General features: G+C 45.2%; 2 protein-coding genes across 3 annotated transcripts; both read left to right on the top strand.

Moving 5' to 3' along the window:
* Nucleotides 1-81: 81 nt before the first annotated feature.
* On the top strand, nucleotides 82-10,748 carry LOC109881461 (solute carrier family 43 member 3-like). The gene is made up of 10 exons (XM_031821227.1): nucleotides 82-734; nucleotides 1,325-1,702; nucleotides 2,001-2,130; nucleotides 5,892-5,938; nucleotides 6,072-6,148; nucleotides 6,253-6,345; nucleotides 8,407-8,546; nucleotides 8,695-8,882; nucleotides 9,663-9,775; nucleotides 10,100-10,748. The coding sequence occupies exons 2-10, from the start codon at nucleotides 1,471-1,473 to the stop codon at nucleotides 10,250-10,252; spliced, it is 1,173 nt and encodes a 390-aa protein (XP_031677087.1). The 5' UTR covers nucleotides 82-734; nucleotides 1,325-1,470; the 3' UTR covers nucleotides 10,253-10,748.
* A 360-nt stretch (nucleotides 10,749-11,108) lies between these two features.
* LOC109881462 (solute carrier family 43 member 3-like) lies at nucleotides 11,109-22,929 on the top strand. Of its 2 annotated transcripts, XM_031821226.1 has the most exons (13): nucleotides 14,903-15,034; nucleotides 15,636-16,835; nucleotides 17,538-17,667; nucleotides 18,176-18,222; nucleotides 18,898-18,974; nucleotides 19,593-19,685; nucleotides 20,310-20,449; nucleotides 20,861-21,012; nucleotides 21,096-21,239; nucleotides 21,337-21,444; nucleotides 21,807-21,993; nucleotides 22,237-22,360; nucleotides 22,613-22,929. In XM_031821226.1, the coding sequence occupies exons 2-13, from the start codon at nucleotides 16,643-16,645 to the stop codon at nucleotides 22,751-22,753; spliced, it is 1,536 nt and encodes a 511-aa protein (XP_031677086.1). In that variant the 5' UTR covers nucleotides 14,903-15,034; nucleotides 15,636-16,642; the 3' UTR covers nucleotides 22,754-22,929. The 2 variants fall into 2 exon arrangements, 1 of the variants encoding a protein (XP_031677086.1); XR_004209122.1 differs by lacking the exons at nucleotides 17,538-17,667; nucleotides 18,176-18,222; nucleotides 18,898-18,974; ... (6 more) ...; nucleotides 22,237-22,360; nucleotides 22,613-22,929 and adding exons at nucleotides 11,109-11,611; nucleotides 11,704-11,807; nucleotides 12,075-12,180 and having other exon boundaries at nucleotides 13,195-15,034; nucleotides 15,636-16,019.
* The last annotated feature ends 890 nt before the right edge of the window (nucleotides 22,930-23,819 follow it).

The raw sequence follows: 23,819 nt of genomic DNA, 5'->3' as shown, positions 1-23,819 counted from the left end.
CTAAGTAGAGGATGATTGACACACTGAAGCCCCCCCCCCTCCCTCCAGCCACTGCCAATAATGTGTCTGATAAAGCGTCAGGCCTTTTCCTGTGTCAGCCTGCACATAGCTGCAACCAGGACACAACCTCAGTCAGTGACTCCGCATAAAACTGCCAACTGGGACACCAGCCAACATGGAACACACTGAGGTATTCTCTCCAGCCGACAACATGGACTTTGGGAACCTGGCTTCAATCGGTGTTGGGGCAGCCTTTTAGGAAGGCAAGCAATTTAAACCAGTCAGAACCAGTGAGCCAGTTAGAACCAGTGAACCAGTTAGAACCAGTGAACCAGTTAGAACCAGTGAGCCAGTTAGAACCAGTGAACCAGTTAGAACCAGTGAACCAGTTAGAACCAGTGAGCCAGTTAGAACCAGTGAACCAGTTAGAACCAGTGAACCAGTTAGAACCAGTGAGCCAGTTAGAACCAGTGAGACAGTTAGAACAAGTGAACCAGTTTGAACCAGTGAACCAGTTAGAACCAGTGAGACAGTTAGAACCAGTTAGAACCAGTGAGACAGTTAGAACCAGTGAACCAGTTAGAACCAGTGAGATAGTTAGAACCAGTGAACCAGTTAGAACCAGTGAGCAGACAGAGAGAACTATGTGGTACTATAGAGACTAGAGAACTACGATGAACACTGTGTTCTGAGAGAGAAGACAACAGAGGCTTCCACTGTTGGCCTTTCTACAGGTAGAGTGTGTGTGTGTGCATAGTATGCATCTTGTGAGTATGTTTGCTTTTGTGCCCAGTGTATCTGGGTTAACGGTGTATTTGCTGTTAGATAGCAATACTATGCAACAGAGTTTCAGGAGCAGTGCCCTCTGTGCGTGTGTACTGTGTGTACTGTGTGTGAGAACCTAGTGCTATAGTGCCAGATGTAGTGAAAGAAAGGTTAAGGTTAATACTGGCTTTTTAATCCTGCCGAGTTCTTGATGGAACCCTATTCCCTATTTACTGAAGTGCACTACCAGGGCCAGGGCTGGTCAAAGGTAGTGCACTATATAGGGAATAGTATGCCGTTTGGGACACAGTTGTAGTAAACATGACGGACTCACCTGTGTTCTCTAACAGGCAGTCAGGCTGTCAGTAGTTCTATTCAAGGTCTACTAGTTTGTGTTCATGTTCTACTAATTCTAGTCAATGCAGATCAACACGGTGAAGTGTGAGGTAAACTAGCTGCAGGGGGGTTCACTGCCCTCATTTATTTTAGTACTTCATATTTTGGAGCTAGTCCCGCCTCATCTCCTCTTACTTTCCAAAAATACCCCTGGGGCTGAAAGGGGGCACCAATGCTGTGGTCAGAAATTGAGGGACCCACCACCACTACTACCGAGCTTCACCACCACCCCTCTGACCAGCAACACAAAGTCCCATAGGAGGAACCCGGAAGTGAAGCAGGAAGTAAGCGGCAGTGGTAGCAGAAAGCATGCTGGGATGTGGGGGCGGGGCCAAGCTGCGCCACAGTTTGACGGTGGCCTCGGGATTCGTTGAAAACCTGTGTTTCTCGGGGATAGCGTACAGCTGGGCGTCGCTGGTGTTCATCCTTAAGAACGACGGCTACTTCAGTGACCTCTGTGACATCACTGCCAATGCCACCGACCCCGGTGACATTATCACGTTGTCAGGGGAGTGGCCCGGTGATAACATCATACAGGCAGGTGAGTCATGAGCTCGCACACACACACTTTCTCTCTCTCACACACACAACCTCTTTCTCACACACACAAAAGCGACTGAAGCTCGCAAAAGCTCTCTCCCCCATCCCTGCTCTCTCTCTGAGAGTAGACAGAATGAACAGTTCTCTCTGGTCTCTCCATCCATCTTTCCTTCTCGCCCTCTCTCCAATCCCAGCCCTCCATCTTTCTCTCTCTCTGTCTCAAAATGTAGTAGGCAGGAGACAGGATGAACAGTCCTCTCTCTCCGACATCCCGCCATCTCTCTCTCTCTCTCTCTCAGACTGTAGTGTCCAGGATGAACAGTTCTCTCTGGTCTTCACCGTCGCCTCCTTCTCCACGAACTTCCTGCGTTTCCCTCTGGGCTTCCTGTTTGACTGCTTCGGCACCATGGCGACCAGGCTCCTGGCCACGTGAGAATGTTTTATTATTGTGAAAAAAATGTATTGATGCCCAACATTTATTTTTGGGGGTCAACTAACTGGTGAGTGTCGTTTTTGCAACAATGACTTTGTCTGAAATAGCACCCCATTCCCTATTAGTGTCCTACTGTTGACCAGAGCCCTACACTATGAGCCCCGGTCTAAAGTAGTGCACCCTATTCCCTATTAGTGTCCTACTGTTGACCAGAGACCTACACTATGAGCCCCGGTCTAAAGTAGTGCACCCCATTCCCTATTAGTGTCCTACTGTTGACCAGAGCCCTACACTATGAGCCCCGGTCTAAAATAGTGCACCCCATTCCCTATTAGTGTCCTACTGTTGACCAGAGCCCTACACTATGAGCCCCGGTCTAAAGTAGTGCACCCCATTCCCTATTAGTGTCCTACTGTTGACCAGAGCCCTACACTATGAGCCCCGGTCTAAAGTAGTGCACCCTATTCCCTATTAGTGTCCTACTGTTGACCAGAGCCCTACACTATGAGCCCCGGTCTAAAGTAGTGCACCCTATTCCCTATTAGTGTCCTACTGTTGACCAGAGCCCTACACTATGAGCCCCGGTCTAAAGTAGTGCACCCTATTCCCTATTAGTGTCCTACTTTTGACCCCGGTCTAAAGTAGTGCACTGGGACAGGGTGTGAAATGAATTTCCAGGTGAACCAAAAGGAGAGCAGTTATATTAAAAATCGATCAAAAATCTATCCGGTTTATTCCAAGAGTTCAGGGAGAACCTCCAGAACAGAAGCAGAGAACATTTCTAATGTTAATCACATTGTCACAGAAGATTCTGGAAACACCAGCCTGAGAGACTTGTAGGAATTCTCATCATCAGCTGCTACAGAATCACAGTGTCACAGAGACACAGTGTGTCTGGTTCCAAACCTGAACCACATTCAACACCAGCAGACATTTATACCGGCAGCTAAACAGGTCAAAGGTTGGGACGTCCCCACTGGGCACAGACGTCAGCTCAACAGGTCAAAGGTTGGGACGTCCCCACTGGGCACAGACGTCAGGTCAACTGGTCAAAGGTTGGGACGTCCCCACTGGGCACAGACGTCAGGTCAACAGGTCAAAGGTTGGGACGTCCCCACTGGGCACAGACGTCAGGTCAACAGGTCAAAGGTTGGGACGTCCCCTCTGGGCACAGACGTCAGTTCAACAGGTCAAAGGTTGGGACGTCCCCACTGGGCACAGACGTCAGTTCAACGTCTAGTTTTCGTTTACATTTGGTTGAGTTGTCAACTGACGTGAATTCAACGCTAAAAAAAACAACAAACCAAAACAATCACCACGTCGTTGGATTTAAGTAAAACGTTTGGGGTGACAATATATGACCTGTCAAATCCAATTCGTTTTCCACGTTGATTACGTAGACGTCAACGTCAATTACGTAGATGGTTTGGCTTGAAATGATGTGGAAACAACATGGATTCAACCACTTTTTGTCCAGTGGGTCAGTACTTAGTTCCAACTGATAAGTATAGACTAACAGGGTTAATTAAACATGGTTAACACCTGTTTCTCTCCCCAAAGGAAAGCATCTGTCTGCATCTTGCCACACATACAATCATGTTTATTACATATCAATCCATATCAACAGAAAATGAAATACAAGAAAATCATTTCTCCAATAATTTCCCATTACAGGTTGTCATTTCAGATACAGACAGTGTGTTTATAGATGTTTTCCGCTGACAATGATTTTATTTAATTGTTAAATTTTTAATTTCACCTTTATTTAACCAGGTAGGCTAGTTGAGAACACCTTTATTTAACCAGGTAGGCTAGTTGAGAACAAGTTCTCATTTGTAACTGCGACCTGGCCAAGATAAAGCATAGCAATTCGACACATACAACAACACAGAGTTACACATGGAGTAAACAAACATACAGTCAATAATACAGTAGAACAAAAGAAAACAAAAAGTCTATGTACAGTGAGTGCAAATGAGGTACGATAAGGGAGTTGAGGCAATAAATAGTCCATGGTGGCGAAGTAATAACAATATAGCAATTAAACACTGGAATGGTAGATGTATAGAAGATGAATGTGCAGGTAGAGATACCGGGGTGCAAAGGAGCAAGATAAATAAATAAATACTGATTGGGGATGAGGTAGATAGATGGGCTGTTTACATGATGACAATGGTGATGGTATTTTCCACATTTTGTTACGTTACAGACTTACTCAAAAAATGTATTACATTGTTTTCCCCACTCATCAATCTGCACACAATACCCCATAATGACAAAGCAAAAACAGTTTTTTGGAAATGTTTGCTAATCTATTCAAAATAAAAAACTGATAACACATTTACATAGGTATTCAGACCTTTTACTCATGTACTTTGTTGAAGCACCTTTGGCAGCGATTACAGCATTGAGTCTTCTTTGGTATGTCGCTACAAGCTTGGCACACCTGTATTTGGGGAGTTTCTCCCATTCTTCTCTGCAGATCCTCAAGCTTTGTCAGGATGGATGGGGAGCATTGCGGCACAGGTTTTTTCAGGTCTCTTCAGACATTTTCGATCAGATTCATGTGTGGGCCACTTCATGACATTGAGACTTGTCCCGAAGCCACTCCTGCGTTGTCTTGGCTGTGTGCTTAGGGTCATCGTCCTGTTGGAAGGTGAACCTTCACCCCAGTCTGAGGTCCTGAGCACTCTGGAGCAGGTTTTCATCAAGGATCTCTGTACTTTGCTCCGTTCAGGTTTCCCTCAATCCTGACTAGTCTCCCAGTCCCTTCCGCTGAAAAACATCCCCACAGCATGATGCTGCCACCACCATGCTTCACTGTAGGGATGGTGCCAGGTTTCGTACAGATGTGACGCTTGGCATTCAGGCCAACATTTGGTTTCTCATGGTCTGAGAGTCTTTAGGTGCCTTTTGGCAAACTCCAAGCGGGCTGTCATGTGCCTTTTACTGTGGAGTGGTTTCCGTCTGGCCACTCTGCCATAAAGGCCTAATTGGTGGAGTGCTACAGAGATGGTTGTCCTTCTGAAAGGTTCTCCCATCTTCACAGAGGAACTCTGGAGCTCTGTCAGAGTGACCATTGGGTTCTTGGTCACCTCCCTGACCAAGGCCCTTCTCCCCTGATTACTCAGTTTGGCCCGGGCGGCCAACTCTAGGAAGAGTCTTGGTGGTTCCAAACTTCTTCCATTTAAGAATGATGGCCAATGTGTTCTTGGGGACTTTAATGCTGCAGAATTTCTTTGTACCCTTCCACAGATCTGTGCCTTGACATAATCCTGTCTCGGAGCTCTACAGACAATTCATTCGACGTCATTGCTTGGTTTTTGCTCTGACATGACCTGTCAACTCTGGGACCATATAGACAGGTGTGTGCCTTTCCAAATCATGTCCAGTCAATTGAATTTACCACAGGTGGACACCAATCACGTTGAAGAAACATCTCAAGGATGATAAATGGAAACAGGATACACCTGGGCTCAATTTCGAGTCTCGTAGCAAAGCGTCTGAATACTTATGCAAATAAGGTATTTATTTTATTTCTAAAAACTGTTTTCACTTCATCATTATGGGGTATTGTGTGTAGATTGCTGAGGATTTAAAATATATATATTTTTAGAATAAGGCTGTGTGGTTAGTCAAGGGGTCTGAATACTAACCAAAAGCACTGTATCTCTAAATCAATGTTATCATGACACCAAACCATCACAAAACTACCTATGCTCATACCCTCCCTCCCTGCCTGCGTCTTCTTTTCTAGATGTCTGTACACCACGGGGACCTTGTTGATAACTGTCTCCAGTCCAGGTACTTTTATAACATAATGAAATGTCGGTTAGCGTGTCTTGACCTTCGGTCTTTAATTTACGTTTAATTTTTTTATTGAGGAATTATTGCTTTGTCCCCCCCCCCCCCCCCCTCTTCTCTCTCACACACACAGAGCAGTCAGCGTTGCTGTTTCCTGCCATCTCGTGCCTGATCACATCTGGAATGTTGTTCTACACCACCAATGCTCAGGTTGGTCTCTTTCAAAGCTACAGTCTGTCATCTCCATGTCATGACATGCATTTGGTCAACAGATGGTAAACTAGAGGTCATCTCTGTACCTCTGTCTTCTTAAGGTGGGGAACCTGTTCGACAGCCACCGTTCCACGGTCATATCGGTCTACGCCGGGGCCTTTGACTCCTCCGCCGCTGTCTTCCTCATCATCAAGGTAACACAGCATCTTCCTTATGACTATTCCTCAATGTGGGACAGGTTTCCTTATGACTATTCCTCAATGTGGGACAGGTTTCCTTATGACTATTCTTCAATGTGGGACAGGTTTACTGAGGGTTTATAGTGTTGAAAACCTCCTGACTTCCTGAAAATTCCTCAATGTGGGACAGGTTTCCTTATGACTATTCTTCAATGTGGGACAGGTTTACTGAGGGTTTATACTGTTGAAAACCTCCTGACTTCCTGAATATTCCTCATTGTTTTTGAATTTTTAATTTTTTTATTTCACCTTTATTTAACCAGGTAGGCTAGTTGAGAACACCTTTATTTAACCAGGTAGGCTAGTTGAGAACAAGTTCTCATTTGCAACTGCGACCTGGCCAAGATAAAGCATAGCAGTGTGAGCATACAACACAGAGTTACACATGGAGTAAACAATTAACAAGTCAATAACACAGTAGAAAACAAAGGGGGAGTCTATATACAATGTGTGCAAAAGGCATGAGGAGGTAGGCAAATAATTACAATTTTGCAGATTAACACTGGAGTGATGAATGATCAGATGGTCATGTACAGGTAGAGATATTGGTGTGCAAAAGAGCAGAAAAGTAAATAAATAAATACAGTATGGGGATGAGGTAGGTGAAAAAGGGTGGGCTATTTACCAATAGACTATGTACAGCTGCAGCGATCGGTTAGCTGCTCAGATAGCTGATGTTTGAAGTTGGTGAGGGAGATGAAAGTCTCCAACTTCAGCGATTTTTGCAATTCGTTCCAGTCACAGGCAGCAGAGTACTGGAACGAAAGGCGGCCAAATGAGGTGTTGGCTTTAGGGATGATCAGTGAGATACACCTGCTGGAGCGCGTGCTACGGATGGGTGTTGCCATCGTGACCAGTGAGCTGAGATAAGGCGGAGCTTTACCTAGCATGGACTTGTAGATGACCTGGAGCCAGTGGGTCTGGCGACGAATATGTAGCGAGGGCCAGCCGACTAGAGCATACAAGTCGCAGTGGTGGGTGGTATAAGGTGCTTTAGTGACAAAACGGATGGCACTGTGATAGACTGCATCCAGTTTGCTGAGTAGAGTGTTGGAGTGTTGGAAGCCATTGTGGGACAGATTTAATGAGGGTCTGAACTGTTTAAAACCTTCTGACTTCCTGAATATTCCTCAATTTGGGACAGGTTTAATGAGGGTTTATACTGTTGAAAACCTCCTGACTTCCTGAATATTCCTTGATGTGGGACATGTTTAATGAAGGTTTATACTGTTGAAAACCTTCTGACTTCCTGAATATTCCTCAATTTGGGACAGCATTCTGGTGCTTGAACTGTTGCACAGTCAGCACCTGCTGTTTTCAGAAGGGACTACAACAACTCAAATGTAGCATCTCTAGATGAAACATGAATCCAAACGGTCATTAATGATTTGCTTCTCCTTAATCTGACCTTTGACTGACTGCTTTATTCCATTGTGACAGATGCAAATTTAGCTCAGGCAAAAACATTAATGATTTAAGTAATCACTGATAATCAAAAGCGGTGAAGTAAGGATTCATACATGCTGTATATAACCTCTCCCTCTTCCTCTCTCTTTCTCTTCCTCTCTCTCCCTCTTCCTCTCTCTCCCTCTTTCTCTCTCTCTTCCTCTCTCTCCCTCTTTCTCTCTCTCCCTCTTCCTCTCTCTCCCTCTTCCTCTCTCTTTCTCTTCCTCTCTCTTTCTCTTCCTCTCTCTTTCTCTTCCTCTCTCTCCCTCTTCCTCTCTCTCCCTCTTCCTCTCTCCCTCTTCCTCTCTCTCCCTCTTCCTCTCTCCCTCTTCCTCTCTCTCCCTCTTCCTCTCTCTCCCTCTTCCTCTCTCTCCCTCTTCCTCTCTCTCCCTCTTCCTCTCTCTCCCTCTTCCTCTCTCTCCCTCTTCCTCTCTCTCCCTCTTCCTCTCTCTCCCTCTTTCTCTCTCTCCCTCTTCCTCTCTCTTTCTCTTCCTCTCTCTCCCTCTTTCTCTCCCTCCCTCTTCCTCTCTCTCCCTCTTCCTCTCTCTCCCTCTCTCTCTATCTCTGAAGTTTTTGTATGAAAGAGGGGTCTCTTTCCACTCCTCCTTCCTCGTTCTCTCCGTCTGCAGCGTCATCCACGTCTTCCGGACGTTCTTCCTCATGCCCAAGACCCACATCCCCTACCCACTCCCCGACAGATATGCTTACGGGTCAGAAGAACTATGACTCACACGATGCACCTCCACACCCCACAACCAGACTAACAGTCACCATGGTGACCAACCACTATGGAAGCCAAGCAGGACTGTCGCCGCCATGATTTTAAAGCGGTGACTCTGACTCAGCTCTTTGTGACAGGGTGAGCTGCGGTGGCCGGCGTTGGGAGAGAGGGGGAGAGAGGGGAGAAAAGGACGGAGGAGGAGGAGAGAGAAAAGGAGATGTGAATGCCAAATATCAGAAGAATGCTGTGTTACAGAAGGTTGAGAGTGCCCCGCTGCAGTTGCAGGACAAAGCAGGACCTTCCAGACCCGATCAGCCCGAGAGAGGTAAGAAACCTGGTCATCCCAGTCAATTCAATTAAATATAAAGGGCTTTATTGGCATGAAATAGTCCTACATATTGTAAAAGTTACTAAAAAGCACTGAGAAAGTGAGCAACGTCATTCACTCACAGACACCTCATACAGCCACACAAGCATCATAGAATATTGCCCCAACCAACACCCAGTCTCTGTCCTCCTCCCTCCCTCTCTCTCTGTCCTCCTCCCTCCCTCTCTCTCTGTCCTCCTCCCTTCCTCTCTCTCTGTCCTCCTCCCTTCCTCTCTCTCTGTCCTCCTCCCTTCCTCTCTCTCTGTCCTCCTCCCTCCCTCTCTCTCTGTCCTCCTCCCTTCCTCCATCTCTCCCTCTCTCTCTGTCCTCCTCCCTTCCTCCATCTCTCTCTCTCTCTCTCTCTGTCTGTCCTTCACCCCCTCCTCTCTCTCTCTGTCCTCCTCCCTTCCTCTCTCTCTGTCCTACTCCCTTCCTCCATCTTTCCCTCTCTCTCTGTCCTCCTCCCTTCCTCCGTCTCTCTCTCTCTGTCCTCCTCCCTTCCTCTGTCTCTCTCTCTCTGTCCTCCTCCCTTCCTCTCTCTCTGTGTCCTTCACCCCCTCCTTCTCTCTCTCTCTGTCCTTCACCCCCTCCTTCTCTCTCTCTCTGTCCTTCACCCCCTCCTTCTCTCTCTCTCTGTCCTTCACCCCCCTCCTCTCTCTCTCTCTCTCTGTCTGTCCTTCACCCCCTCCTCTCTCTCTCTCTCTCTGTCCTTCACCCCTCCTTCTCTCTCTCTCTCAGTTACCAGTTTTAGGAGTTGTGTCCTGTCCTGGTTCTTCCTGTGGCACCTGGTCTGGGTGGCTGTCATGCAGTTCTGTCACTTCCTGTTCATCGCCACGGTGAACCCTATCTATGTGAGTCAGTCAGTCAAATTCTTTATCCTACAGAAAACAGTAGGGGCCTCATACCTGTGTAATAAACTAGGGTTATATACCTTTGAGTGTTTACCAAGCCTCTCGAGTACCCTCTGTTGTTCTATGTATTTGGTGTATTCCAGAACTAACTGTTTCAACTAGTGAGGGGCTTGGTGATGACTAGATTGATGGAATCAGATGTGCTAGAACTGTAATACATTAAGTAAGTAGAATGGCTGGAGTACTGGAGAGGATGTTTTGGGACCACAGGCTCTGCACAAGGGGGGCTCAATCTGTGTGTTCTTCTTCCCTCCTCTCCTCCAGGTGAACGTGGGTCTGACCCTCCTCACCTTCATCCACCCCCTCCACGTCCACCTCCACTGCCGCTCTCTAGCCAGTCAGAGGAGGGCTACCGCCGAAGAGGAAGTGACAAACTCAGGGTCAAAGGTCACGTGCAACAGGCTGGTGGGGATGTGACGACAACCAACAACAGTAGTGGCGCGTCTCAATAGTCTAAAGTCGCTTCCTCTCCTTGTCTCCTTTCCTTTGATAACGTTGATCTGATAAAATTGGTGGAAAACAGGGTCTGTGTCCCAAATAGTGCCCTATCCCCTAGATAAGGCACTACTTTTGATGGGACCTGGTTAAAAGTAGTGCACTATATTAGGGAATAGGGTGCATTGGGGCACAGACAGGTGCCTCTGTAGGATGCCTTCCCTTCGCCATCTTGCTTTCACTTGTCTGTAGGTGAAGGAGAAAAGACGAGGAGAGAAAGCATCTTTAGACTGTTGGGATGCATCCAGAACAATTGACACTACATCATGGACAATGCCACTGACTGTTCAAGGCAGGGCAAAGGAGGACAGTGACCAAAGTGAAGACCTACTGTAATGTGTGTGTTAACCTGTCTGATTGTAATAAAGAATACAACTAAACTGTGAAACAACAAAGTCCAAAGTATAGTTTAGGTTTGAATGGTCAAAATATCAATCACAATGGGTTAAATATGTGGCTCCCAAGTGACGCAGCGGTCTAGGGCACTGCATCTCAGTGTTAGAGGCATCACTACAGACCCTGCTTTGATCCCGGGATGTATCACAACCGGCCGTGATCGGGAGTCCCATAGGGCGATGCACAGTTAGCCCAGCGTCCTCTGGGTTAGGGGAGGGTTTGCCCGGGGTAGGCCGTCATTGTAAATAAGAATTTGTTCTTAACTGACTTGCCTAGTTAAATAATGGTTAAATAAATCAAATGTATAATGTATATTAGGCGAGCCTGTAGAGCAGTTCTCAGCATGCGCTCCAGATTCGCATGCAACTCTCTCATGTACTTACGGTAAATTGAATGAGACGTCATCACGTCATGTTGCATTATTATTGTAGACACAGGAACAGGGATTTGTTAACCGATATGATCTGGGGTTTAAACTACCCAACCAGGTGTCCACTTACAGGCCACAGTGTTTAAACATATTACAATTCAATATCGCTATTTTTCCCTTTAAAAATTGGCATTATCAATATCTAGCTAGCTAGGCTATTCTAGCTAGAATGTCGGAGACCGTAATGTTTCAGACGCAGTTGTCGTCCATCATGGAAGCTCTATCCACCGCCGCCATGGCGGAGATAACCAAACTGGTGGACGAGTACTCCGCGTTTTTACGTGGGGAACTGTCACGGAAAAAACACGATAACGAAATCCTGATGAAAAAGCTGAAAGTAGTTGAAAACCGACACCGGAAAAGGACATCTACGATTGAACACGGCGGGGACGGAGTTGGCGCTGTGCTGCGCGAGAGACTTTGGAACGGGGGTTCCCTACCGCTCCACACGCCCCGTACGTGTTTATGTATTTCATTTGAAATGCTTGGTGATTTAAAATCGACAGTCGAAAATGTAAGTAATGTGGTCCCTTCTCTTTCCATGCAGAAACCAACAGAGAACACAAGCCCGACCCAGTCTTTACGCAGCAGGGTTGCAGCAGCGAGTGGAGTAATGGACCCGCGGCGCGGGCGGGACTAAGGACGGACGAGGTAGTGTAGCCGCACATTACACTTTTTTGTTTTATCAGCAGTAAAATAGTTAATCGTGGGCATGGCACTGATATTATTTACAGCTGAATTATAAGGTATAATAATTTACATAAGGATTGATAAAACATTGTCAAAAACAGGCTAATAGGCATGTATAGGATAAAGGTATTAATGCATTACACAGGCATACATGCAAGTACGTGTTTATGTAATTCGCCTCACATTAACAATGCATTGATCACACTATCACCGTCTGTCCGTTAACAGACCACTGTAACAGACAAGACGGCTGAACCAGTTACCGTCAAACAAGAGAGACTGGAGGAGGACGGCCCAGGGGAATGTGGTGCTCCAAATGAACTGAGGATGAATGGTGAGAGAGACAAACCACGTTTCCATCAACAGTTTTTATACAAGGAAAGTCATACCGAACTTTTTTTTTATCACGATGGATGGAAACAGGAAGTTTCAGTACAATTTTCTAAATGCCAACAGATCATTTGTTCATTCGACATGGTGGGACCTTTTTGTCTGTAAAATGAATTATGCGAGAAATGGGGATTGAAATGCCTCTGCGCCAATATTGAAATTATAACCGTCATATCGAGGTGAACTTGGAGTCACGTGATGGTATGTTGTGTGTGTGCTACTCCCACTACGACTCGGGAAATCATGCAGTTTATTAGGCTACAGATGAAATAACATGATGAACTTCAGGGTGGTGCTGCTCCTTTCCGATTAATATCATTGGTCTGATTCTGGGGATGCTTGACTGCCGTTTGACAAATATTCTAGCTCCATAATAATTTAGGTTTAAAGTATATTTCCAGCAATTCTACACATTTTGTAATGGGGTGCAGAGAATATTTTGCTGTTTTTAAAGGTAATTTTCTTGCAATTCTTTACATTTTGCCATGTCTAATGTGTATTCATGTGATATTTGAGTGACTCAACAAAATCTATGGGCTAAAAAACCTAGCAAAAAAAGGTTTAGTTGATCTGGACGTTTCTGACAAGTTATAAATAGCTCTCTAAGGTGTGCAATGACTGACATGACAAGAGGAAAGCTGATAATGTACCACCCAATTTAGAAGTTGCACCTTGTGCATTCTACTGTTTCAAGTTGAAAGCCAGACTGAGATCCTGTTTTTAAATCCCCAACAAGTTCGTTTGGTGGAAACACACCACTGGTGGGAAAATGTACATATTTTCTTATGCAGATTTGAGAATATTCACATTAAATTGGATGGAAACCTAGCTACCGAGAGAGAAGGAAAATGCAATATTGCATGGTGATAGTGATGATGGTGGTGGTGGTGAGGATGATGATGATGATGACATTGCCTTCTGTTCTCTATCCCGTGTTGTCCCCTCTCCTGCATGTAAGCTCCTGAGCGTTCCACCACTCCACTGGTCGCCCGGCAACCGCATCCCACTGATCAGAGCAGTTTTGAGGAGGACTGGGGGTTCCAGAGTACACCACCAGGGGGTAGAGATGAGCTCACTGACTCTATGGAACACAACATAGAAGTGGAACATAGAACTATGGGACACCACATAGAACAGGAACATAGAACTATGGGACACCACATAGAACTGGAACATAGAACTCTGGACCATGACCTCAGTAGCAGCTCTCACTGCCTTGACCAGGAACAGCCTGTAGTAGTTGAGATCTGCCTCAAGAGGGAGCCAGAGAGCCCATGTCCAGACCTCAACCCACTACCGGGAGGAGAACCAGGCCTGGAGGTCGACCAGGGGGATCTGGGCCAAACGTACCCCGAGTATGCAGCACTGAACCTGGGGTACGGTGGCTACACAGACACCTCTGGTCTATTTTTCACCTACTCGTCAGAAAACCAACTACAACAACACACTTCCTCCTTGACAACGACCACAGACGATTACGCATCGTTCCCGGGGAAAAACTCTGTCACCTTCATGCCTGGTCACCATGGAGACCAAAGAGGAAATGGTGGGACTGTCAGAATTCGAGCTCCCCTCAGTAAAGAGAAGGAGGGGAGGTTCGTATGCAAACATTGTGGGAAGGGTTTCCCCTACATCAGCTGCCTTAAGCGGCACGCCCTCAACCACACGAGAGAGAGGACGCATCACTGCTCCATGTGTGGGCGGAGCTTCATCAGACCCAGTCACCTGAGGAGGCATGAACTGCTGCACACGGGGGTCCGACCCTTCGCCTGCGCACTATGTGGACGCCACTTCTCGCATGGCGCACACCTCCGAGCTCACATGAAGACACACACGTGATGGAAGTGCCCTGTGTGTGTGTGTGTGTGTGTGTGTGTGTGTGTGTGTGTGTGTGTGTGTGTGTGTGTGCGTGCGTGCGTGCGTGCGTGCGTGATGTAATTGACTTGTTTTACATATGATGTAAAGTTTTATGTGGAAAGACTTGAACCAGTTTTAAAAAGGCGATTCCACGTCAATTCAAGAGTTCAATACATACAGTAGACATCTGTTCTGTGGATTGGCCTTTATTGTAGCCTGCTGTGTTGCTAGGCAGTTTCTGAGTAAAATGCTGATGGTTGAGATAGCTGCTTTCATTGGTCAAGTTACTTTTTAATTCCAGAAGATGTATTTTATTATTGCTGTCAAATCATATTCCAAGTTTGTATTTCCATTTTACAATTAATGACATTATCATCAGAAATCCCACACAGCTGTGAGTAGCTAGGCCTACTTTTAGAGTATATATTTAAGCAATAAGGGCCGAGGGGGTGTGGTATATGGCCAAGGCTAAGGGCTGTTCTTAGGCACAACACGGAGTGTCTGGACACAGCCCCTAGCCGTGGTATATTGGCCATATACCACAAACCCCCGAGGTGCCTTATTGCTATTATAAACTGGTTACAAGTGTAATTAGAACTGGAAAAATGCATGTTTTGTCATACCCCTGGTATATGTCTAATATTTTCAGCCAATTAGCACTCAGGGCTCTACCACCCAGTTGATAATTAGATATAAGCAACTGGAGACAATTCACCACCATATTTTGGTCCATGGACATGGTTCCAACATGGCCATTTAGCCAAGTCCCCAATGCCTGGCCAACGCTTGCGTCGCGTGCACCATGAAGCGCAGGTGGAAAGACAGACAGCGAATGGACAGGGACATCGCGGCGCCTGCGCGTAATGACGATATTCTGTTTAGAGTTCTACCACAAATCAACAAGAGGATCGACATTAAACTAAGTGGGATCATTAAACAAGGTGAGTGGCTGGTATATAGGCTAATATCTGAATGTATAGGCTACAGCCTATGTATGGCATCGTTTTTATAGCCTACGATTTATGATCAATGCTGCATGGTTGAACTGTGGCCAGTGTAATAATTGTCATAAAAGTTGCTCTACCATAGCCATACACGTTTTTATTGTTTTATGACAGCACCGTATCGAATACTGGCCAACGTCCCGCTATAACCTAACTATTTTACTGTCTATTGTTAGGCGTTTTGGCACCATACTACAGATTGCGCGCAAAAATAACACAGTAATGCAATGACCGCATGGCGGATTAGTCTGTAGCTAATCTGATGTGGTTTACCGTTATAGGTCGAGTGTACTGTGTCTGTTGTAGTCTTCCCGCACTGTAATGTAGGCTCTAGCTCAGTGCACATTCTCATACCATTAGCGGATTTATTACGCATTAGACCGTAGTCGATAGTCCCTAGACTGTATTATTCCGATTTCCGACCTTGTATTATAATTATTTATCCTTAAAGTGTTTGATGTGCACTATGTATTATTAATTGTTATTGCATTATTACACCTGCCACGTGTTGTGATGCCTCTTTACTTGTATATTTTAGGGGGAAGATGAACAATCGCCTCTCTCAAAGCAAATGACAGGATCATTTATGAAATGGCAACAAAGGAATGAACAAAAGTCATGAGTTACACACTGAAGAAAAGAGAGGGAAATAAACACAAAGTGGAACAAAGTGGGCCGAAAGGAGAGGAAGTGAGAAAGAAAGAGGAAGAGAAACACATCTACAGACAGAGGGGTTATTAGAGCAACTGTTCATCAGTTTACACTGCAGGTTGAGAAACGTCACACTCCTCGTGGGTTTAACCACTAGGCGTACTATTATGACAACTCGTGTTAGTGTGCTATGATCTCAAATTCTACTATGGCCACCACTACCACTTCAAGGATGAGTTGTTTGAAACGTGTCATAAAACGTGTCATCTGTAACTTCTTCTGATACTGAAAGTCATTCTATAGACAGTCTAATGTTCTTCTACATTTAGATTTACATTTAGGTCATTTAACAGAGGCTCTTATCCAGAGTAACACAAGTCTTCCATCCTAAAAAATACATTTCAAAAACGTGTTGAGAAGGGGAGTTAACCCGTATATTTTCTGATAAGTGCAGTTTGAATTGGAATGCCACGCCTTATCTCTCCCACCCAGCACTTCTTTCTAGTGATACAGCTACTTTTCAGCCAGACACTCTCAAATACTCAAAACAACTATCAAGAGGGATAGAGAGCGAGGGAGAAAGAGAGGGAGAGAGAGAGAGAGGGAGAAAGCGAGGGAGAGAGAGCGAGGGAGGGCGTATAGAAAAGTAAGACGAGTCAGAGGATAGAAAAAGGGTCTCTTTGAATACAGTCACCCACTAACCCCACATTAATAAGACAACAAGAACAGTCCTTTGAGTGACAGTTAAACAGGCAGCCAGTCAGTCAGGCAGAGCAGGGAGTCAGCCAGGCAGGTAGCTATCAGTCGGTCAGCCAGCCAGCCAGTCAGAGCAAGGACTCAGTCAGCCAGGCAGGTAGCTAGCCAGCCAGTCAGCCAGCCTGTTAATCAGGGAGGATGCTGGGATGCGGTGGGGGTGGAGTGGGGTTGCGGTACAGGCTGACCCTGGCCACAGGGCTGGTTGAGTGTCTGTGTTTTGCCGGCGTGGTCTTCGGCTGGGCATCGCTGGTCTTCGTCCTGAAGACAGACGGATACTTCACTGACCTGTGTGTCAATCGGACTACTGGACCCAACAGTACAGTGGAAACAGGTGAGTAGTTCAATGCTATTCAGTTCAATATGACATAGAATACAATAGTATAGATTGGAATGTAATAGAATACGAAGCACAGCTGAGGAGTTCATACTAGAAAACTGAAGGACCTGGATCTCTACTTCTATCTCTCTGTATTCATCTCTCTCTCTGCCCCATCCCCCCTCCCCCACACTCTCTCTCCTCATCCATCCATCCATATCTCTCTCTCTCTCTGACTGTAGTGGACAGGATGAACAGTTCTCCCTGGTCTTCATCATCCCTAATCTCTCTCCCCTTCCCTCAATCTCTCTCTGACTGTAGTGGACAGGATGAACAGTTCTCCCTGGTCTTCATCATCCCTAATCTCTCTCCCCTTCCCTCAATCTCTCTCTGACTGTAGTGGACAGGATGAACAGTTCTCCCTGGTCTTCATCATCCCTAATCTCTCTCCCCTTCCCTCAATCTCTCTCTGACTGTAGTGGACAGGATGAACAGTTCTCCCTAATCTCTCTCTCAGACTGTAGTGGACAGGATGAACAGTTCTCCCTAATCTCTCTCTCAGACTGTAGTGGACAGAATGAACAGTTCTCCCTAATCTCTCTCTCAGACTGTAGTGGACAGGATGAACAGTTCTCCCTAATCTCTCTCTCAGACTGTAGTGGACAGAATGAACAGTTCTCCCTAATCTCTCTCCCCATTCCTCCATCTCTCTCTCAGACTGTAGTGGACAGGATGAACAGTTCTCTCTTGTCTTCACTGTCACCTCCTTTATGAACAACTTCCTCACGCTTCCCAACGGATTCATCTTCGACCGCTTCGGCACCATGGCAACGAGGCTTCTGGGAATGTGAGTCTTTTTTTCAACTACAGAAATCCAGGCTTCATTGCTAGGGCCCAGAGTTGTTCCTGCCCTGGTCAGGTAAGGATGGCAATATACCCATATACAATGTGATACATGGCATATCCATTGCAAATAATTCTTACAATGTCAACATTTAAAGAATATAACTAGGTCCTGACCTCTGACCAGTATTTCCAGGACATCCACAGAGTTTTATTTACACATAGTCAATTAATTACAATTCTTCAGTAAGTTTATACCGTCGCCTAGACCAGAGAGAGAGAGAGTGAGTGAGTCACTGAGTCTAAAGGGGGTGGGAAGGTGAGGGTCCATTCCTGGTTTACTCAGCCATTGTTTTTGTAGAATGTGTATGCATATTTTAAGCTTAGTTCTACAGGTTTATTGAGGTTGTCTTCTGACCCACTGAGAAATGTGTCTCGACTAAAGTTTATTAACAGACCATAACCCACTGTGTGACACCTGTTTATCTACCTCTGCTCTGTATTCCCCTCAGATGTCTCTACACCACTGGTACACTGATGGTTGCCTTCTCCAGTTCAGGTGAACATAGACTGTACAGTAGAACGGTGGTTATTCAATCAGAACAGCTCTTGGTGTTCGTGTATTTGATAAATGAACAAAGACAATCAATCAAATGTATTTCTACAGCTCTATTTACATCAGCAGATGACACAACGGGCTTGTAAGGAAACCCAGCCTAAAACCCTAAACAGCAAGCAATGCAGATGTAGAAGCACAGTGGCTAGGAAAAACTCCCTAGAAAGGCCAAAACCTAGAGAGGAACCAGGCTCTGGCTGTTCCCGGTGGAGATTATAAGAGTACATGGCCATTAAGGCCAGATCGTTCTCCAAGATGTTCAAACGTTCATAGACGACCAGCAGGGTCCAATAATAATCACAGTGGTTGTACAGGGTGCAACAGGTCAGCACCTCAGGAGTAAGTGTCAGTTGGCTTTTCATAGCCGAGCATTCAGAGGTCGAGAGAGAGAGACACCGGGAGAAGGAGAGAGAGGGTTGAAACAGCAGGTCCTGGATAAGTTAGCACGTCAGGCAGACCAGCAGAAACTGGAGCAGCAGTACGACCAGGTGGACTGGGGACGGGGACCTGCAAAAGCATTAGGAAGAGCACATTCCTAGTGTTGGATGTTGGATGAGTAAATATTGATCCAGGCTGAACTTGGCCTATGTTGTCTGTGTGTCTCTCTCTCTCTAATAGCTCTGTCCATGCTGCTGTTCCCAGCCCTGTCTTTCATCGCAGTGGGAGGTATATTGTTCCTGATCACAAACATACAGGTACAGCAGCATGCCACGACTCCTCAGTTTCAACACAGTTTCAGACAGGACAAACAGTATTCATTACATCTGTGTAACAGGTGTATGTCACACACTATTTTGTCTGTGTAACAGGTGTATGTCACACACTATTTTGTCTGTGTAACAGGTGTATGTCACACACTATTTTGTCTGTGTAACAGGTGTATGTCACACACTATTTTGTCTGTGTAACAGGTGTATGTCACACACTATTTTGTCTGACACATAAAACTGATATTTATTCAGTAAATACTGTATTTATACGGTATACTATATGGATACTATGTTTCTCTGTATACTAATTGGATACTGTATTTCTCTGTATACTAAATGGATACTGTATTTATACTGTGTACTATATGGACACTGTATTTATTCTGTGTACTATATGGACACTGTATTTATTCTGTGTACTATATGGACACTGTATTTATTCTGTGTACTATATGGACACTGTATTTATACTGTGTACTATATGGACACTGTATTTATACTGTGTACTATATGGACACTGTATTTATACTGTGTACTATATGGGTGGATGTGTTCTTCTTGGATGAATGTCCACAGTTGTTGAACTGTTGTTCGCTACCATAGGTTGGGAACCTATTTGGCTCCCATCGTTCCACCATTATCACCCTCTATAATGGAGCCTTCGACTCTTCCTCGGCTATCTTCCTCATCATCAAGGTATCACAGAACTCACACATACTGTAGCCTACAGGACAGAGGCCTCTGAGAGAAAAATGTTCTGCTTGTCAGGTTACTAGATAACTGCCTTAAAAAGGCCAAGTGTATAAAACAGATGAATTTGTATATATTGTAGATATATCCCATATATTGATTATATTTGTATATATTGTAGATATATACCATATATTGATTACATTTGTATATATTGTAGATATATACCATATATTGATAACATTTGTATATATTGTAGATATATACCATATATTGATTACATTTGTATATATTGTAGATATATACCATATATTGATTACATTTGTATATATTGTAGATATATACCATATATTGATTACATTTGTATATATTGTAGATATATACCATATATTGATTACATTTGTATATATTGTAGATATATACCATATATTGATTACATTTGTATATATTGTAGATATATACCATATATTGATTACATTTGTATATATTGTAGATATATACCATATATTGATTACATTTGTATATATTGTAGATATATACCATATATTGATAATATTTGTATTATATGTAGTCATGGTCGTTTAATAGCTGGTGGCTCTGCTTATCCATCTCTCTCTCCCTCCGTCTCAGGTGATGTATGAAGGAGGGGTCTCCCTCCGCTCCTCCTTCCTCATTCTCTCTGTCTGCAGTGTCATCCACCTCCTCAGGACGTTCTTCCTCATGCCCAACACCCACATTCCCTACCCACTCCCTGAGGGCTTCACCTATGGGTGAGAACTACATCCAACTCCCACCCACACCAACTACCCACTCCCTGAGGGCTTCACCTATGGGTCAGAACTACAACTCCCACACATACGACAGTATTCATCTGACCAGGCCCTATGATACATAATGCCATAGTATGTATGGGGGTTGTAGTTGTCACCTAGAGAACTACGGCTCGCATAGGGCCTGGGGGGTTTCCAGACCATGGAGTGTTTCCTTGTCAGATTACTTGGGCAGGAAAAAGTCCTGTACATGTTCATAGATAAATGCAAAACTAAATTATTATTAGTGTTTGGCATTTAACAAATGGTATTGAATTGTTCAGTTAGTCTCAATGACATCCATTCATATCAGATGGGTGACCCTGATGATAAAACATATTTGATTATACTCTGATGCTTCCTTTTCAACAGCGTAAGCCCTGGAAAGTCCAACAGCTACAACGTAGAGGAGATTGAGAAGACGCGAGAGACGGGGATGACATCAGAGGGGGAGGGGCTAGCTGAGACCGACGACATGCCCCTACAGCCTGATGATGGGCAGCAGTCGGAAGACTCTGGGAAAGGTGTCGTTTGGCCAACTACAATCTTTAATCTGGCTGGGGAATGGAAGGTGCATTTTGTTGACTCAAATGTTCTCCTCTCTCAGTGGCCAGTTTCAGGAGCTGTGTGCAGTCGTGGTTCTTCCTGTGGCATCTGGTGTGGCTGTCTGTCATGCAGCTGAGACACTACCTCTTCATCGGAACACTGAACCCCATGCTCAACCGGTTGGCCGACAACGACTCAGCCCTGGGTAAACCACACACACGAACACACGCATGCACACACCAAAGCATAGGTTCACTGAATGAATCTAAATACTCTCTCTCCCCTCCCCCCCTCTCTCTCAGTGAGTCAGTACACCAATGCCTTTGCCTTCACCCAGCTGTGTGGGGTCCTCTGTGCTCCCTGGAACGGCCTCATCATGGACAGACACAAGGGGAAGCCTCTGGCTCCAGGTGGGTCACATGGCTCTAGCTTAGCCTCTGGCTCCAGGTGGGTCACATGGCTCTAGCTTAGCCTCTGGCTCCAGGTTGGTCACATGGCTCTAGCTTAGCCTCTGGCTCCAGGTGGGTCACATGGCTCTAGCTTAGCAACAACAGGATGGTGTTCAATAGAGCACAAAGTAGCTAAATGTTAAGCAATTAAAGACAAAAATGGGTATCCTTATTTGTTCAGGTAGTAGGCCTACCTTCTGTTTCAGTCTAGAATATATACTTTTTAATCCTATTTCATGCCTCATGAGCATGGCCATGGTTCTGGTGTGTGTGTGTCCAGCATCATTATCCTCACCCAACCTTTCTCTCACCTCCCTCTATAGGAGAAACAGATAAGGAGGCAGACCTGCGCTCCTCCTCTCTCTCCCTCTTCCTCACCTCCCTCCAGTGCCTCCTCTTCTCCATCTGCGCCTCCTCTCCTCTTCTCCCTCTTCAGTACCTCACCTTCATCCTGCAGGTCCTCAACCGCTCCTTCCTCTACGGAGGCAACGCAGCCTTCATCAGCATGGCGTGAGTGAAAGAGGGAGAGAGACAGATAGTGGGGGCAGATTAATAGAGAGATCTGACAGGAAATAAAAAGGAAGATTATAGAAGAAGGAACAAGGGACTCAAATAAAGACAATAGACTTGACATTGTAAAATGTGAAAATACAGTTGAAAGACTAAAGTTTACAATAAAGGAAGGTGACTGAGTGCTCCTCATTCATACTTCCCTCAGTTGATGTCTTTCTCCTTCCTGCCCTCTCTCACCAGTTTTCCTGGGGTCCACTTTGGGAAGCTGTATGGTTTGGTGATGTCTCTGTCTGCCGTGGTGTCACTGCTGCAGTACCCCTGTTTCGCCCTGGTCAAAGGAGCCCTAGGTGGAGCCCCCTTCTATGTGAGTGGGTCATACAAACATACGGTCACTAGATGACTAACCTCGTCCCCAGGCTCAGTTGCTATCGCGAGAGAGCCGGCAGGGTGGATGAGATTAGTAGATGTACTGTGCTGTACTTGCCAAAAAGTAAATATTGAAATGTCTTTGTTGAACCTCATAACACAAAAACCATGTAACTTGCAGTTGGCCTACTTTGTACACGGTTAAGACTACGCTCTCAAAAGGGCTGCCTTTGTCATCTTTCCTCCTCAGGTGAACATCGCTCTGACTCTCCTCACTCTACTGGCGTTCATCCATCCAATCAACATCTTCTACCACTGCAGGAAACTGACCAATCAGAGGGAGGATATGGCCGGCGGTGCTGCCATCACATTGGCTGAGGCCAAAATGTAGGGCACATTACATGATGGTCCTGAGCCAAGGGAAACAGGAATTGTCTTATTTCTAATTGTTTAAAGGGAATATGTGAATATGTAAAATAATAAAACGCTTTTTTATTATGTTTTACAGTAATCCCATATTCCATCAGTATGTTTTGTTGGATAGTTGTCAATAAAAATGATTATCCATTATTGTGTCCTCATTTTTAAGCATAATAAGTCATGGCAGACTACGTCATGCCGGAAGTCGTCAATGAAAACAAACTGGTTTCCGGTTAAATTGAATCACGCAGTCCAAAACAAACCAGTAGGCGATCACATATAAATTTAGGCTGATAAAGATTGGTATTCAAGGTTTTCGTCTCGTGTAGGCAAGAGTTGAAATTGCCGATGAACACCCAATATCCTGAGTTTCTCAACAGCTTTAGAAATGGAGGAAACCACGTTTAGCTACAATTTTATTCCGAGTCGAAGGGTGGATGAAGTGATCGACGTGATGCGATCTAGTTTTACACAACTTCAAAAACAACGGATCTTTACATATGTCAACAGAGGAAGTCGTGGTTTTATTTCCGTCCATCTCTGAAGTGCCGTTGGCTCGTTGTATGGGTTCTCTGCATAAAGCGTTACTGGCGGAGATAACCAAGCTGTCGAAAAGTCAGGTCGCCGACGTTCTTACCGTTAAAGGTCCAGTACCGAGAACGGAGAGAGCAGAGTACTTCAGTTAGCGGCGGAAGAAAATGAAGATGGAACTCCTGGTAGAGTCACAGCACCATCTACAGGCCAAACAGCAAAACATCCTCTGTGACTAATTTACATGCCTGTGGTATCATCCAAAGCAACACCCATAGCACCAGTATAGTATCCAAACCCATAGTAACACTAGTAAATCCCTGACAAGTCTCACTCGTAGCAGCTAAACACATAGCAGCACCAGTCACCTCCATGGCCAGACCAGACATCACAACTATAGCAGCACCAGTAACTCCCAGGTGAAGACCAAACAGAAGAAAATGTTTTAGTTGAATTATAGAACAGGGACAGGGACCCTTTTAGTTGCAAAATGTTTTGCTCCAGCG

This window comes from Oncorhynchus kisutch, unplaced genomic scaffold, assembly GCF_002021735.2.
Source record: "Oncorhynchus kisutch isolate 150728-3 unplaced genomic scaffold, Okis_V2 scaffold3927, whole genome shotgun sequence".
In the NCBI taxonomy this organism is placed as follows: Eukaryota; Metazoa; Chordata; class Actinopteri; order Salmoniformes; family Salmonidae; genus Oncorhynchus; species Oncorhynchus kisutch.
Note: the sequence above shows the minus strand (reverse complement) of the source record. Positions and strands in the feature narration are given on the sequence as shown.

Coding starts and splice junctions, on each gene's coding strand:
- LOC109881461 (XM_031821227.1), top strand. CDS start 1,471: ATGCTGGGATGTGGGGGCGGGGCCAAGCTGCGCCACAGTTTGACGGTG. Junction 2,131..5,891: donor GCGACCAGGCTCCTGGCCAC/GTGAGAATGTTT, acceptor CTTCTTTTCTAG/ATGTCTGTACACCACGGGGA. Junction 6,346..8,406: donor CTGTCTTCCTCATCATCAAG/GTAACACAGCAT, acceptor CTATCTCTGAAG/TTTTTGTATGAAAGAGGGGT.
- LOC109881462 (XM_031821226.1), top strand. CDS start 16,643: ATGCTGGGATGCGGTGGGGGTGGAGTGGGGTTGCGGTACAGGCTGACC. Junction 19,686..20,309: donor CTATCTTCCTCATCATCAAG/GTATCACAGAAC, acceptor CCTCCGTCTCAG/GTGATGTATGAAGGAGGGGT. Junction 21,013..21,095: donor GTCGGAAGACTCTGGGAAAG/GTGTCGTTTGGC, acceptor CTCCTCTCTCAG/TGGCCAGTTTCAGGAGCTGT.